General features: G+C 46.9%; 1 protein-coding gene across 1 annotated transcript in view; it reads left to right on the top strand.

The window, feature by feature from the left end:
* Positions 1 to 2167: 2167 nt before the first annotated feature.
* The window catches only part of Syde2 (synapse defective Rho GTPase homolog 2), a 32769-nt gene continuing 22115 nt past the window's right edge, over positions 2168 to 12821 (top strand). Inside the window, exons 1-2 of the mRNA XM_041659030.1 lie at positions 2168 to 3374; positions 11332 to 12024. Of these exons, the coding sequence (XP_041514964.1) occupies positions 2168 to 3374; positions 11332 to 12024 (1900 nt within the window). The remainder of the gene's footprint in view (positions 3375 to 11331; positions 12025 to 12821) is intronic.

Below are 12821 nucleotides of genomic sequence, written 5' to 3'. Positions count from 1 at the left end.
TGTGTGTCTGCATGCAGACTACAGCATTTTAAAACTCTGTTAACTACAAAGAATAAAAAGATTGTGCAACCCACTTGGAAGGGAAACAATTTCTGAGATAGAGATCAAATTGTGTTTATAGAACCCACTATTGGCAGCTTTGCTATCAGTCATTTCCTGTGGGAATATTCTCTGGGGAGTATTTTTATGCCTTGACTATTCATGAAATATAGCCTTGGGTTCCTGCAATAAAACTATACCAGCATTGCCAATATGGAGGTATGAACATCATGGTGTAACATTTCCTATTAAGAATTATTTTGAAAACTGTCTTTCCTATTCGTTGCTGAAAGAATTTTAAAACAACACCTGTAGGCTATGGTCTGGTGGAGAGCCGAGCAACAGACTGGAAACCGAGGCCACTGTTTTTTTATAACACTGCTGTCATTGGAAAAGTTTCGTCATGCAGTGTTTAAGATGCTGAACGCACCACAACACAACAGGGGATAACAGTTTCTGTCCTTAGGAAGTGAATGAATTTTGAATTTTTTTCTTAAGGGCGACCAAACATGCATACAAATTATGTAAAAACTAAGTGTGTAACAACAATCTGTGTCAACAAATACGACCAAGATTTGAGTGTGCGTGGCTTGTTTGTGCATGGTGTGTATGTGTGTGTACTGGATTATTGGACTTTGGTAGAACTTGTGATTCTGTCCTGTTTGGAGTTGACTTCCTGGTGAGGAAGGCAATTGAAGATAAGGATGGGTAGGGCCCTCCTCCTCCCCTTCACATTCTTCTGTTTTTGAGCGAGTGTGCCACAGCCTGGTGTGGAAGATAGAAAACAGAGGGTCCCCACCTTCCAAGACGTGGGTCCCACGAGGTTGTAACTCAAACTCAAGCTGTCAGGCTTGAAGACCTGCGCCTTTGTCTGCTGAACAATTCCGTCCTTTCTCTAGTCTAGCTATTGTGAGAGAGGGTCTCATTAATAGTCCAGGCTGTCCTCCCCTGCCTCCACCCTATGCTGCCTCCTTCCCCGGGGCTCAGATGACCAGCTGTATACCACCATACCAAGCCTAGGACGGGTAAGATTTCCACAGATACAGATGTAGGGGACATTATTCCAGGAGACAGAGAGACGGGTGCTAACAAGTAGACTACACATCTAAGCGATGGAAATTAAAGAACGGAACCTTTGGTGCAGAAAACACAGCTTACCTGGAGGACCATATTGGAGTAAGGACCGAGCTATTTGATTCTGCAACGCATGCAAGCACTATTTACTCAGTTATTGCTTTTTGAGGACTTGAGTACCTACTAAGTGCAGGCGTGACATGTTTTGTTTGATGTAGGGATTAACGTTGGATGAGCACACATCATTTTTGCAGAAGGAAAAACAGATTTAAAGGAGAGGAAATCGAGGTGATTTAGGACATAAAGGATTAAAAAATCCTTAGCAAAAAGGAATTACTGAAAATTCCCTTTTTTATTATTTATTTTTATGTACATGGTTGTTTTGCCTGAGTCGACCTCTGTCTACTTTACTTGGTGCCCGCGGGGGCCAGAAGAGGGCATCAACCCCTGGAACTGGAGTAACTGACCGCTGTGAGCCATCAGGCATGGGAATCGAACCTGTGTCCTCTACAAGAGCAGCCAGCAGCCCTCTTGACTTCTCCAGGTCCGCAGATTCCTTTGCACCAGCTCCAGGAGGGGAGGGAACTGATTGGAACTTCGCTCCAGAGAGATACACCTGCATTGCACTCGATCCGTCCAAACAGTCTTTGTTACCCTCAAGCTAGGACTTGCTGCACCGGAGCCACGCCTCACGCGGGGGGCAGCGGGGAGGGGCCCGGGAAGGTGGCGGGGTGGCAGCGGGACCCGCTCCACCTTTCCTTCCCTGCAGCCCCGCAGGCCCCGCCCCCGGAGCGCCCACCTCTGGAAGGCAGCAGCGCAGCGGCCCGCGCGCCCCGTCGCGGCTCCAGTTCCGGGGCGTGCGCGCTGCCGCGCCCGCCCGCCCGCCCGCGCCCTCCCTCCCCGCCCCCCCACGGCCCGCCGCGGCAGAGTTATGCCAAGTATGTGAGGAGCTGGCGAGGACCGGCTGCGGTCATGGAGAGCCGCCGCCTCCGCCCGCGCGGGACTCGGAGCCTGCCCCGCGCTCAGGGCGAGCCGGGCTGCTGAGGCTGCGCGCATGGCGGAGCCCTGGCGGAGGACGCTCGGCCGGCACCGGGAGCGCCGCGCTCCGGGAGCGCTCGAGCTGCGTGCGGATACCGTGGCGGCTTCGCTCTCCGAGGCACGCTCGGCGCCCCGCGGGCTCGTGAGCCCGGGCATGGAGCAGCCCGCGTGGGGGAGCGGGATGCGCTCCGAGCAACCAGGCGCGCGGGTCGCAGGGCCTCGCGGGGCTCGAGAGGCCGCCGCTCTGGGCCGCGCGCTCACTCGCGCCATCCCGGGCCCCGAAGGCAGCGGCGACGCTGACGACGACAACGACGACGGGGAGGACGAGGGCGCCGACTACTATGAGAACCTGCCCGCGGGCTGTGCGCCCGAGGGGGCGGAGGCGCTGCGGGCCTCGCCTTCCCCAGCGGCGGGCTCCTCCCCGGGGGTGGAGGGCGGCCGCCGGGAGACGGGCAGGCTGCAGACCCAGTTGCGAGAGGCCTATTATCTGCTGATCCAGGCCATGCACGACCTGCCCCCTGACTCGGGCACGCGGCGGGGCGGACCCGCGGGAGCCCGGGCTCGGGGCCAGCAGCCACCTCTCCCCCACGGCGCAGCCGTGCGCCCAGCCTGCAGCCCCCGAGGCGGCGACCGCCCTTCGCAGCCGCAGCAGGTGTCCCCGCCCCAGTCGCCTCCTAAGGAGTCCGGGGTAGGACGGCCGCCGAGTCCTCGGATGAGGCTGTCCAGTTGCAGAAGTCTCGAGAGCCTCCGCGGGAACCCCCAGCCGCCGCTGCTCCAGCGGTGGGCGAGCGACAGCTGGATCTCGTGCGCCGCGCACCGGGACAGGGACGAGCCCCAGCCACGTGTAGGTGGGATGGACGGCTGGAGCCGGGACAGCCACCGGGCTGCTGCGTCCGCCGCCTTCCTGCCTTCCATCTGCCAGGACTCGGGCCGGTCCTCGGGTCGTCCCTATAGGGATCTTGCGGGGACCTCTGTGATACCCAGCAGCCAAGAGGACCGTCCCGAGGGGCCTCCGCTCCTCAAGCCACCTGCGGTGACGGTTAAGAAGCTGCAGAGGTGGATGTACAAAGGACGCCTGCTGTCCCTGGGGATGAAGGGTCGCGCTCGTGGGACAGCACCCAAAGTTCCCGGAGCGCAGGCAACTTCTCCAAATTTGGGCAGTTGGAAAGTGCACGAAAACCACGTTCTCTCGGTGACCGCGGACCAAAGAATCGCACTGACAGGTAGGACACTGCGGTCAGTGTGTTCAGCAACGCCGTGAGCCTCCCGGGCGGTGATTCTCAACCTTCCTAATACAGTTCCTCATGCCGTGTGACCTCCGACCACAAAATCATTTCGTTGCTACTTTGCAACTAATTTTGCTGCTGGTGCGAATCATAATGTATATATTAGATATGCCGCCCGGTGGGGGTCTCGACCCACAGGTTGAGAACCCTGGCTCTCCTGTTTTTGACGTGGGCTTCTGTCCCGGTCAGTGTTTTTGCAGTAGGTCGCGTGACTCTGCCAATGTCATGCATTAGAGCTGTGTTCTTTTCGCCCTCCCTCTTCCTCCCTTCCTACTTTTTCCTTTCCCTTTTCGGATTTTTTCCTCCGCTTCTCCAAGAGTTAGCGTGTCTCCTCCCTTAGAACAACAGTGAGCAGAAGCTAAGTTCTTTACCTGCTTTTTCTGTAGGTTTTGAGATGACCGGCACTGCCTTGATTTTCCTCTGTAGCTCTCGGCAAACCCTAAGACTTGGGAAGTTTGTGAACTTGAATTCCATCCAAGGTAGAATTTTACAGGCTTCATAAACTGTCATTTTACTTACTAGGCTCTTTTTCTCCTCCAGGCCCTCACACGTACTTGAACTCAGAATTGCATGTGAGCATGCTGGATACACACACACACACACACACACACACACCCTACAAACCAAACTAAACCCAAATCAAAGATTCTATCCACTTGTAGGATGAAAAAAAAAACAACCTAGGATACTGGCATGGTAATGAAAATAAATGTCACTCAGATCCATGCCCAAGTACCCAAGGTCACTTGAAAACTTGGGAAACATTATTTATAGTAGAAAAATATTTTTAAAAGTCTGTTTGTCCTTATATAGTGCTCACACTCCTTAGTTTGGTATGCGCCTGTTTTTCATAAGCTATGAAGGTCTAGGTTATCAGTTGTAGAAATCTCTGAATTTTGTTGTCAATATCAAAATTCTCTGGGGAAAGAAACAGATCAAAACCACGTGGTGTCTTGACACCCTGTTACATACAGGGTCTGTCAGTGAAGCGTTTAAAAAATACTGAGTAGTGAAAGTATTTGAGGCTTTCACGGGAAGTGCACGTCCAGCCTAGGTGTGGTGCCCACACCACTAGTCCCAGCACTCTGGAGGAATAGGCAGGTGGGTCTCTAAGTTCCAGGACAGCCTGGACTACACTGTGAGACCCTGTCTTTAAAAAAAGAATTAAAGCCGGGCGGTGGTGGCACATGCCTTTAATCCCAGCACTCGGGAGGCAGAGGCAGGCGGATCTCCGTGAGTTCGAGACCAGCCTGATCTACAAGAGCTAGTTCCAGGACAGGCTCCAAAGCCATAGAGAAACCCTGTCTAGAAAAACCAAAAAAAAAAAAAAAAAAAAAAAAAGAAAGAGGAAAGATTACAGATCCCACAGAATTGGGTTATTACACACCATCGTTAATCAATAAAACACAAATGTGTCGAGAAGCAAAGATCACAAAAGTTCTAATTAAACAATGATTTTGTATGATATATTCAGATAACATATATTCAGCAGTAGATTCTGTTTCACCCAAGTAAAGGAGTAGTCTTGTCTTTGTCAGGAGAAGTGCACTTTACCAAGCGCACATAAAAAACAAAAGCCCAAAGCATTGGAAACCCAAATCAACAACAAACCCCCTCTCCCGACTTTCCCAGCTCCAAAGTACTGGTGTCGAAGTCTGACGACCTTCAAGCTCCTTCAGCTCAGTTCAATTCAACTCTGATAACTTTCACTGATAACAAAATTCCTTGTAGAAACAGTCACCACCGAATTACTTTAGTCATAGTGTAAATACTCAGGGAATTAAAAGTATATTTCCTCGAAGGATGAATTTGTTGCTCTTCTATTATGACATTAAATACAAATATTAAAACCAAACTCTGCAATTAAAATTAAAACTAAATATTGCAATTACTATAGCAGTATTTTATAAGAAAAATAACCTAAAGCTGCCAAAATCTCCTACCTAAACTCTGGCTTCCTCACTTCTGTTCATATCACACATCTATTCTTTAGGAAGTAAAAATAACAAAATAGGTTTTTTGGCATCTGCGAGGCAGATAGTTTTCTTGGTGGTTTGCTGGTCAGCACCGACCTGGATTCTTCCACCAGCTCCACTCCCTTCTCTTCTCCCCACCCAAGATAAGACCATTGTCATGCAACACAAAGGACCTAGAGGTAAGGAGTCTGCTGAAGGCATCTCACTGGGGTGCCCGCCCACTCACTTAGCTGCTGTGTACAGATTCACACTGTTGTCTGGATTCAGACTCTTCTCAGGGCTCAAAAACTTTTCCATATAAGGTCCAAGGGACTCAAAATCTTCTAGAGGCTTGATACAATTAATTTTATTAAATGACTTGGCCTGAGGAAATGGATGGAGTTTTATAAAACACGGTTTAGAGTGCATGCATAGAAGAAGATGGGGGGATTCTAGAATAGTCTCTAAAACTTTTAAAAGAATTTAATGATAATTTAATTTAGTTTATTTTTTTTAACTAAAGTATTTTTTAAGATGTATTTTATGTGTTTGCGTGCTTGCACGTATTTGTGGGCACTACGTGTCTGCCTGGTGCCTTGAAGGGAGTGGAATGATCCACGACTGTGAGCCTCCATGTGGGTGCTGGGAATTGAGCCCAGTCATCTGCAAGAACAAGTGCTCTTTACTGCTGAGCCATCTCTACAGCCTTGCTATATACCGTTTAAAGTTGATGTTTCTTGGAGTACACTTTTGAGTCAATTTGTTGGGTTGTTTATGTAGCTCAGTGGTAGAGTATATGAGTAATATTTCTTGGGTTGTTTATATAGCTCAGTGGTAGAATATGTGCGTAGTAGGGTCAAGACTTGGATGTGATTACAGATCCACTCTTCCACCAACACACAAAAGAGACTGCAATAAAATTTTCAAAACTGTTTTCTTCTGAGAAATTGCAGAGTCTAGCGTTGAAGCAGTCAATTCTTAGCTGTACAAAGGAAGGTAAGTATTTTAAAGGGTTTATATCACACTTTCTAAGTATTTATAAGGATATATATTTTTTTCTTTTTCTTTTTTTTCCGAGGCAGGGTTTCTATGTGGTTTTGGAGCCTGTCCTGGAACTAGCTCTTGTAGACCAGGCTGGTCTCGAACTCACAGAGATCTGCCTGCCTCTGCCTCCCGAGTGCTGGGATTAAAGGCGTGCGCCACCACTGCCCGGCGGATATATATTTTCTCAAAATAAGATTACAGTTCAGAATCTAATAGCTGTGTAATGACCTGGAGCTGCCTACTCTGAGTACTAAAATGTTTGGAGACTCTTACAGGCTGTTATGACATGGAAACAAGTGGCTTTCTGTTTTGCTATCTGGCTCCAAGAACCATTAAACGTTTCCTGTGTCATGATGCCAGCAGTCGGATGCGTTTACGTGTGCAGTGTTCACAGATTGGCCAATTTGTTCCTAATTGAGATGATTATTTAAGAAATCTAAAGTCATTACACACAGTAAATATTGTCAAGTTTCTGCAAGCCGTAAAATTATGAAGGAATCATAGTTTATTTGCCAACTGCACTTCATTATAAGTCTTAATTTTAATTAGCGTGTAATTTTTAGAAATATATTTGGAGCATCGGTTGAGTTAGTGTGACTATTCTTTAATTGAGCCTCCTTGACTCCACTTTTGCTTCTGTGAAAGACTTTGCTATGTAACTTAATAATTTAACCTAGAAATTTTAAGGTCGTGTTAATTAGATGGCTTGATCTTCTTTGCTGCTTTTGTAGCCAGTGCTGGCCTTGAACTCCAGATCTGTGCATGACCGTACCCCATTGGATGGCATCCAGGGCATTGTGCACACTGGGCAAGCACTGTGCCCACTGAGTCACAGCCCCAGTTCCCCATTTGTATGATCTTTTTTTTGTTTGCTTTTTGGACATAGAGTCTCTACAATAGCTCTGGAATTCAGTAATTTACACAGCTCTGCCTGCCTCCTGAGTGCTGGGATTACAGACCTGTGCCACCATGACTGACTCTGCCCCTCTCCTTTCTCCTCTTTCCCTTTTAAGATTGATTTATTTTCATCTTAATGCGCATGACTGCTTTGTTTGCGCACCACTAGTGTGCCAGGTACCCACCCAGTTACAGACGGCTGTTCGCTGTCGTGGGGGGCTGGGAATAGAACCCGAGTCCTCTGGAAGAGCAGCCAGTGCTCTTATTAGCTCAGCCATTTCTCTAAGACCCCCAAGCCCCAGATTTAACCATCTTAAGTAAAGTTGATACCATGATACAGATTCCCATCTACTACTTTTCTGAACTATTTGAAACTCTGGTTTCTTTGTTGTTCTTGCATTGATCCCCCCCCCCCCCCCCCCAGCATCCTCAACATTAGTAGCAGCAAGTGGACGGTTTCTGACTGTCTTCTCGCTTGAAATCCTGTGTGGGACAGCGTGGCATTCTGGCCTTTGGAAGCAAGTGCAGCTTTTTTTTGTTTGTTGTTTTGGAAGAGCGCCATGGAACATTGGAGTTGCTGGTGACTGAAAAACTTTGAGAATTACAAAATCAGCAGAAAATGGTGTCCTGCTGGTTTGAAAGTCCTGTGCTTCTAAATCAGTGGTTTGCAATCAAAGAGATGTCTGTGTATCTTCTGAGAATATCTTAGGCTGCTTTCTAGGCCCTTGTTGCAGAAGGTTTGGTGTTTGCTGTTTGAGAAGGATGCTTTCAAACAATGTGTCTATGGACTCCAGGAAAACCTTAGAGTTGGGCAGGGTCCTGAGCTTCTGCATTTTAATAGGCTTTTGGTGGACAGATGGTGCCGTTTGCCGCTCTTAAGTAAGGGCCTGGAGTTCCCACGTGCCTCAACTTTGGAATGACTTTCTTATTTAATGCCTGATGCTTATGCTGACCCCAGTTAGAGCAAAGCAGAGTTCTCTGCTTCAATCTTGTATGGATTAATAGTTAGTACTTACTTATAGTACGTGATGCATTTGAGCAGTTATCTTAATTGATCCCATCTCTCACCAATCAGTGTTGGAGATTTTGGAATCTGCCAGAGAGGTGAACGTGGAAGAACAGTAGTCTATAGGTTCTGGACTTCTGGACAGACCTTCCCTGCTTCTTTGACTTTAGACAAGATACTCAGCTTCTTGTGGCTTCTTTCCTTGGGCCACTGTGAGAATACTAAAATTATGCGGTATAGTGTAGGCGCTTGGCAGGCATCGTGAGGATACTGCCTTACCCAGTCAGCGTGTGAGAAGATTGAGGAGTTAGGCCTGGGGGAGCTTTGAGGTTGAGCTAGAGAGCACCCCTAGCCGTACTTACTTATCCTGCTCCCCTTCTCTTCTGTGCTGCTCTCTCAAATACCTCCTGAGTTCCCAGTAGGGAGATCTCTGAGTTCTATGCCAGCCTGGTCTACAGTGTGACTTCCAGCACAGCCAGAGCTACACAGAGAAACCGTGTCTTGGAAAAGCAAAAAGCAAACAAACAAAACCATCTCAAACTTTTCCTTTCTACTTTTTCAGTCTCTGATGTGTCAAATGTGAGCATATAGTTTGCTTCAGGGTTTTTATTGCTAGTCATAAAAAAAGAAAAGAAAATGTGTCTTTTCTCCACCTCCCTTCAGATTTATCTGGGAAGTGCACACACAGGTTCATCTTCTTAAACCAACAAAACCTAAGCATAGGCATCAATGTCTGATGCTTATAGAATTGGTTTTATTTGAGGGTTTTAAAGAGAAGGAAGGACACTGCTTCTGGATGCTGGAGCAATGGAAAGATGCCGTGGGTGCTGGGCATTTCCAGTTAACGACAAAATGCACTGCTGCTTAGTCAGCTGATGCTGCGAGAGACGTACCAGTTAAATGTTCAGTATACTACACCATCTGTCTTTACTATGAAATCATTGTTGAGAGAATAAAATGGGCTCAAGTAGTTTACCACTATGCAGCCTACTTTTCTCAGTGAAAAACTCCCCCAAAGTCGCCACTCTTGCATTCTCTTACAGATTTTCAAAATAAGATCATTTTAGTTAGAACCTGGAAACTATAGCAACTAACATATCGTTGTAAGAGAGTGCTTTTTTTAAATTTTGCCCTGCAACTTTGCATACTTGTTTTTACCTCCGTCTTCTTGTGTATCTGTAATCTGAAGCAAGATTTAACTCTAAAATCTGTGCAATTGAATTAGGCATTAGTTTTTAACTTAAGAAGGGAGGAGAGAGACGATTACACACAGCCTTCCGAGTTCAATGAGAAACCTGTCTCAATAAAGCATGATGGGATGGAGAGAAGGCGCAGTGGTTTAGAGCGTGACTCTTGCAGAGGACCCAGGTTTGTTCCCAGTACTCACACGGTGGCTTACAACCTTCTGTAACTCCAGTTCCAGGGGATCCTCTGGCTTCTACATGGATGCACACATATGTTCACACACTCTATACACCACATGCACAATAACAAAAATAGTGAGTGTCTCACAGTGCACTTGTTCCTTTTAGAAGTATTATGCTTTGGTTAAACACATCAACTTGCTTAGATATAAGATGCTAATAGATTTATTTTTCTCATTCCGGTTCCTTGGAATGTAGTGCATGTGGATGCCCATCAGGAGTGGTGTGGGATGGATAGTATGTGAAAAACAATGGCAGGACACAAAATAATGTGTCCAGCTACATAAATTTTTGGGTATTGCTAAGGAGCTCTGAGAAGATCAACAAGATGTGACTTCTAGTTTCGGCTTTGTCATTGTGTCTGAACTGTGTGCAAACAGTGTCTCTTACAGGTCTGATATGCTATTACACAATGAGAGAGATGTGGCCTGAAAGGCAAGGTCGTTCTAGATTTCAGAGCCCTGGGAAAGAGCCTGTGATCCCTGAGAACCCAGAGCCCTGATGACTTCCGAGATCCTTGTTCTTGTTATCTTTGGGCATGGAGGAGGGAGAACCGAAGAAACAATTTTTTAAAATACGTATTTTATTTTTATTTTAGTTTATCTGTGTAATCCTGGCTGCCCTTGAACTCCCTCTGTAGCCCAGGCTGGCCTTGAATTCAGAGATCTGCCTGCTTCTGCCTCCCAAGTGTTAGGATGAAAGGTGTGCACCACTAGGCCTGGCTTATTTTTCAATTATGTGTCTATGTCCGTGTGAATATGGTTGCCTGTGGAGGCCAAAAGAGGAGTCATCCCCTGGAGCTGGAGTTCCAGGGGTGCAGGCTTCTTGATATGGGTGCTAGGAACGCAACTTGTGTCTAACATGAGAGCGGTAAGTACTCCTAACTGAACCATCTCTCTGGTCCAAAAAGAGAGACGCTAGAATCAAGTTTTCCTTAATTAAACATATTGAAAGGAAATCATCTCAAGATCTTACCGAGTATGTGTCATGTTTGCATTTTCAGACCTGGAGGGTGGAGATGGTCCTTCCGCAAGGGAGGGGTCGGGGTGGGGAAGCTGCCGCTTCTATTTGCCAACTAGCTGGTCCCAGGGAGGAACTTGGGTTTGGTGAGTAGGGTTTTTACATGGCATCTATCTTTTATCAGCTGTGCCCCATATGGTAAAATGCAGGCTGTCTTATATTCAGAGACAATCACTTCCTACTGTTAGTGGGCTGTGTGGTCCTTTGAATGTCACTCAGATATCAATTAAAAGCATACTTTAACTCTTTAGTAACTTTCTATAGATCAGATAGTTTGCTTAGCATAAGACTTGAGCCCCGTTGTATTTTACAATAAAGGCACTGTTCACTTATTTATCCCTTAGAATTTCATAACACTTATATACCCACTTGGATTTCTAAATTAGAATTATATTTCAATGGAAAAAAGTTTTTGTGATTTGATTTTGATCTGTGAATATAATTAATATCATTTTTATTTTTAAACGTTTTAAGAGCTGATCTGAAGTGACATGTCTTTCCTGCTGTACCTGACATTATTATGCTCTCTCGTTTCTCCTTTGAAGCAGACTTATTTGAAAATGTCTATGGGTCTGCATCGAAGAAAAGGGAACCTGAAGATGTACAGGATAATGCTGAGCTTAGAGGTCATCAGCCCCTTAACAACATCACTGTCTCAAAGAAACGCAATTGGCTGTATCAGAGCACCCTGAGGTCTCAGAGTCTGGAAGAGAGTAAGCGATGCCAAGAGAGAAGCAATTTCCCGCTCTCCCCAGTGTCGCCACCCAGATATGCGCCGTCACAGTCCTTCTGCAAGTCCCCAAGGGAACACTGCACACATGCGATGTGTGCTGCCGCCAGCTCTGCATTCTCAGGAAACTGCTCTGTAGACTTCAGTGAGGACAATGATGCTGATGATGAAGGGGAGATATGGTACAATCCCATCCCCGAGGAAGAGGAGCTTGGCGCAGCAGGTGTCTTGAGTCTTGAGGAGGCTAACGCCACCACAGTGAAGCTCCCTGCTCTCCGTGCGAACATGGTGTCTGCGAGAGACCTGAGGAAGGCTGAGATGCATGATGAGGAGCGGCTGTGTTCTGCCCAGAACGCAGGTGACGTGCCGAGTACACAGTCAGATGGAATTAGCCCTGCAGACTCCATCCAGTCCACAGAGGTTACGCAGCCTCGCAGGCAAAGGTTAGGACCCAGGACACAGGAAGGCATCACGGCAGAGGACAGCCCCGTGCTGAAATCTGCCTTTACAGGTAAACGTCACTGTACACCTGATACTTCTATTTCCTACTCCTTGGCAGTTCCTAGCACTAAACCCAGATGATGCCGGCTGTATGTGTGTATAAAGTGAAGACGTTTCGGACCTGCGTGAAGCGTGCTTGCTGCTCTTGCAGAGGACCTGAGTTTGGGTCCCAGCACTTGGCTGACAGTCAGCCACCTATAGCTCCAGCTCCTGGAGGATCCAGCCCCTCTGGCTTGGTGCATAAATTTCTATATTTAAGCATCTTTCATTTTATACTTCTCATAGCTGTTTTGTGATTTAGTTGATATAATTCTAGTTTCACTGACAATAGAATTTTGTAGTAGTTCAACTCTTAAATATTAAAAATCAAAGCAATTGTGTGTGTTGTGTGTGTGTGTTTGTTCCTGTGTGGTGTGTGCATGTGTGTGCTTGTTCATGTGTGTAAGTCAGGGCACACCCACACTACAGAACTCGTGGAGGTTAGAGACAGCCTTGAGTGTCTGTCCTCACCCTTCTTCCTTGTGTGAGGCAGGAGGTTCTTCTCATTGTTAACCACTGCGTGGCCAGGCTAGGCTGCACCCCTCCACCTCCTGCTCTCTGTAGCAACACCTATTACTGACTCACATGAGCTCCAAGGATTTGACTCCATTTTCATGTTTCGGGCAGCAGGCTCTTTCCGCGCTCAGCCTTCTCTGTAGCCCTACATTTTTGTTTTAATAAGTTTCCTCTTGTCTGCAGTAGAATCTCTGAATGACTCCAGTAGGAACTGTTTATTAACAGTTTAGAAAAAGAATCAGATTATTAAAT

The sequence above is a fragment of the Microtus oregoni genome, unplaced genomic scaffold, assembly GCF_018167655.1.
Source record: "Microtus oregoni isolate MIOR12 unplaced genomic scaffold, Mior012 000000F_ref0000247, whole genome shotgun sequence".
NCBI lineage: Eukaryota > Metazoa > Chordata > Mammalia > Rodentia > Cricetidae > Microtus > Microtus oregoni.
This window is presented reverse-complemented; position numbering and strand designations above follow the sequence as displayed.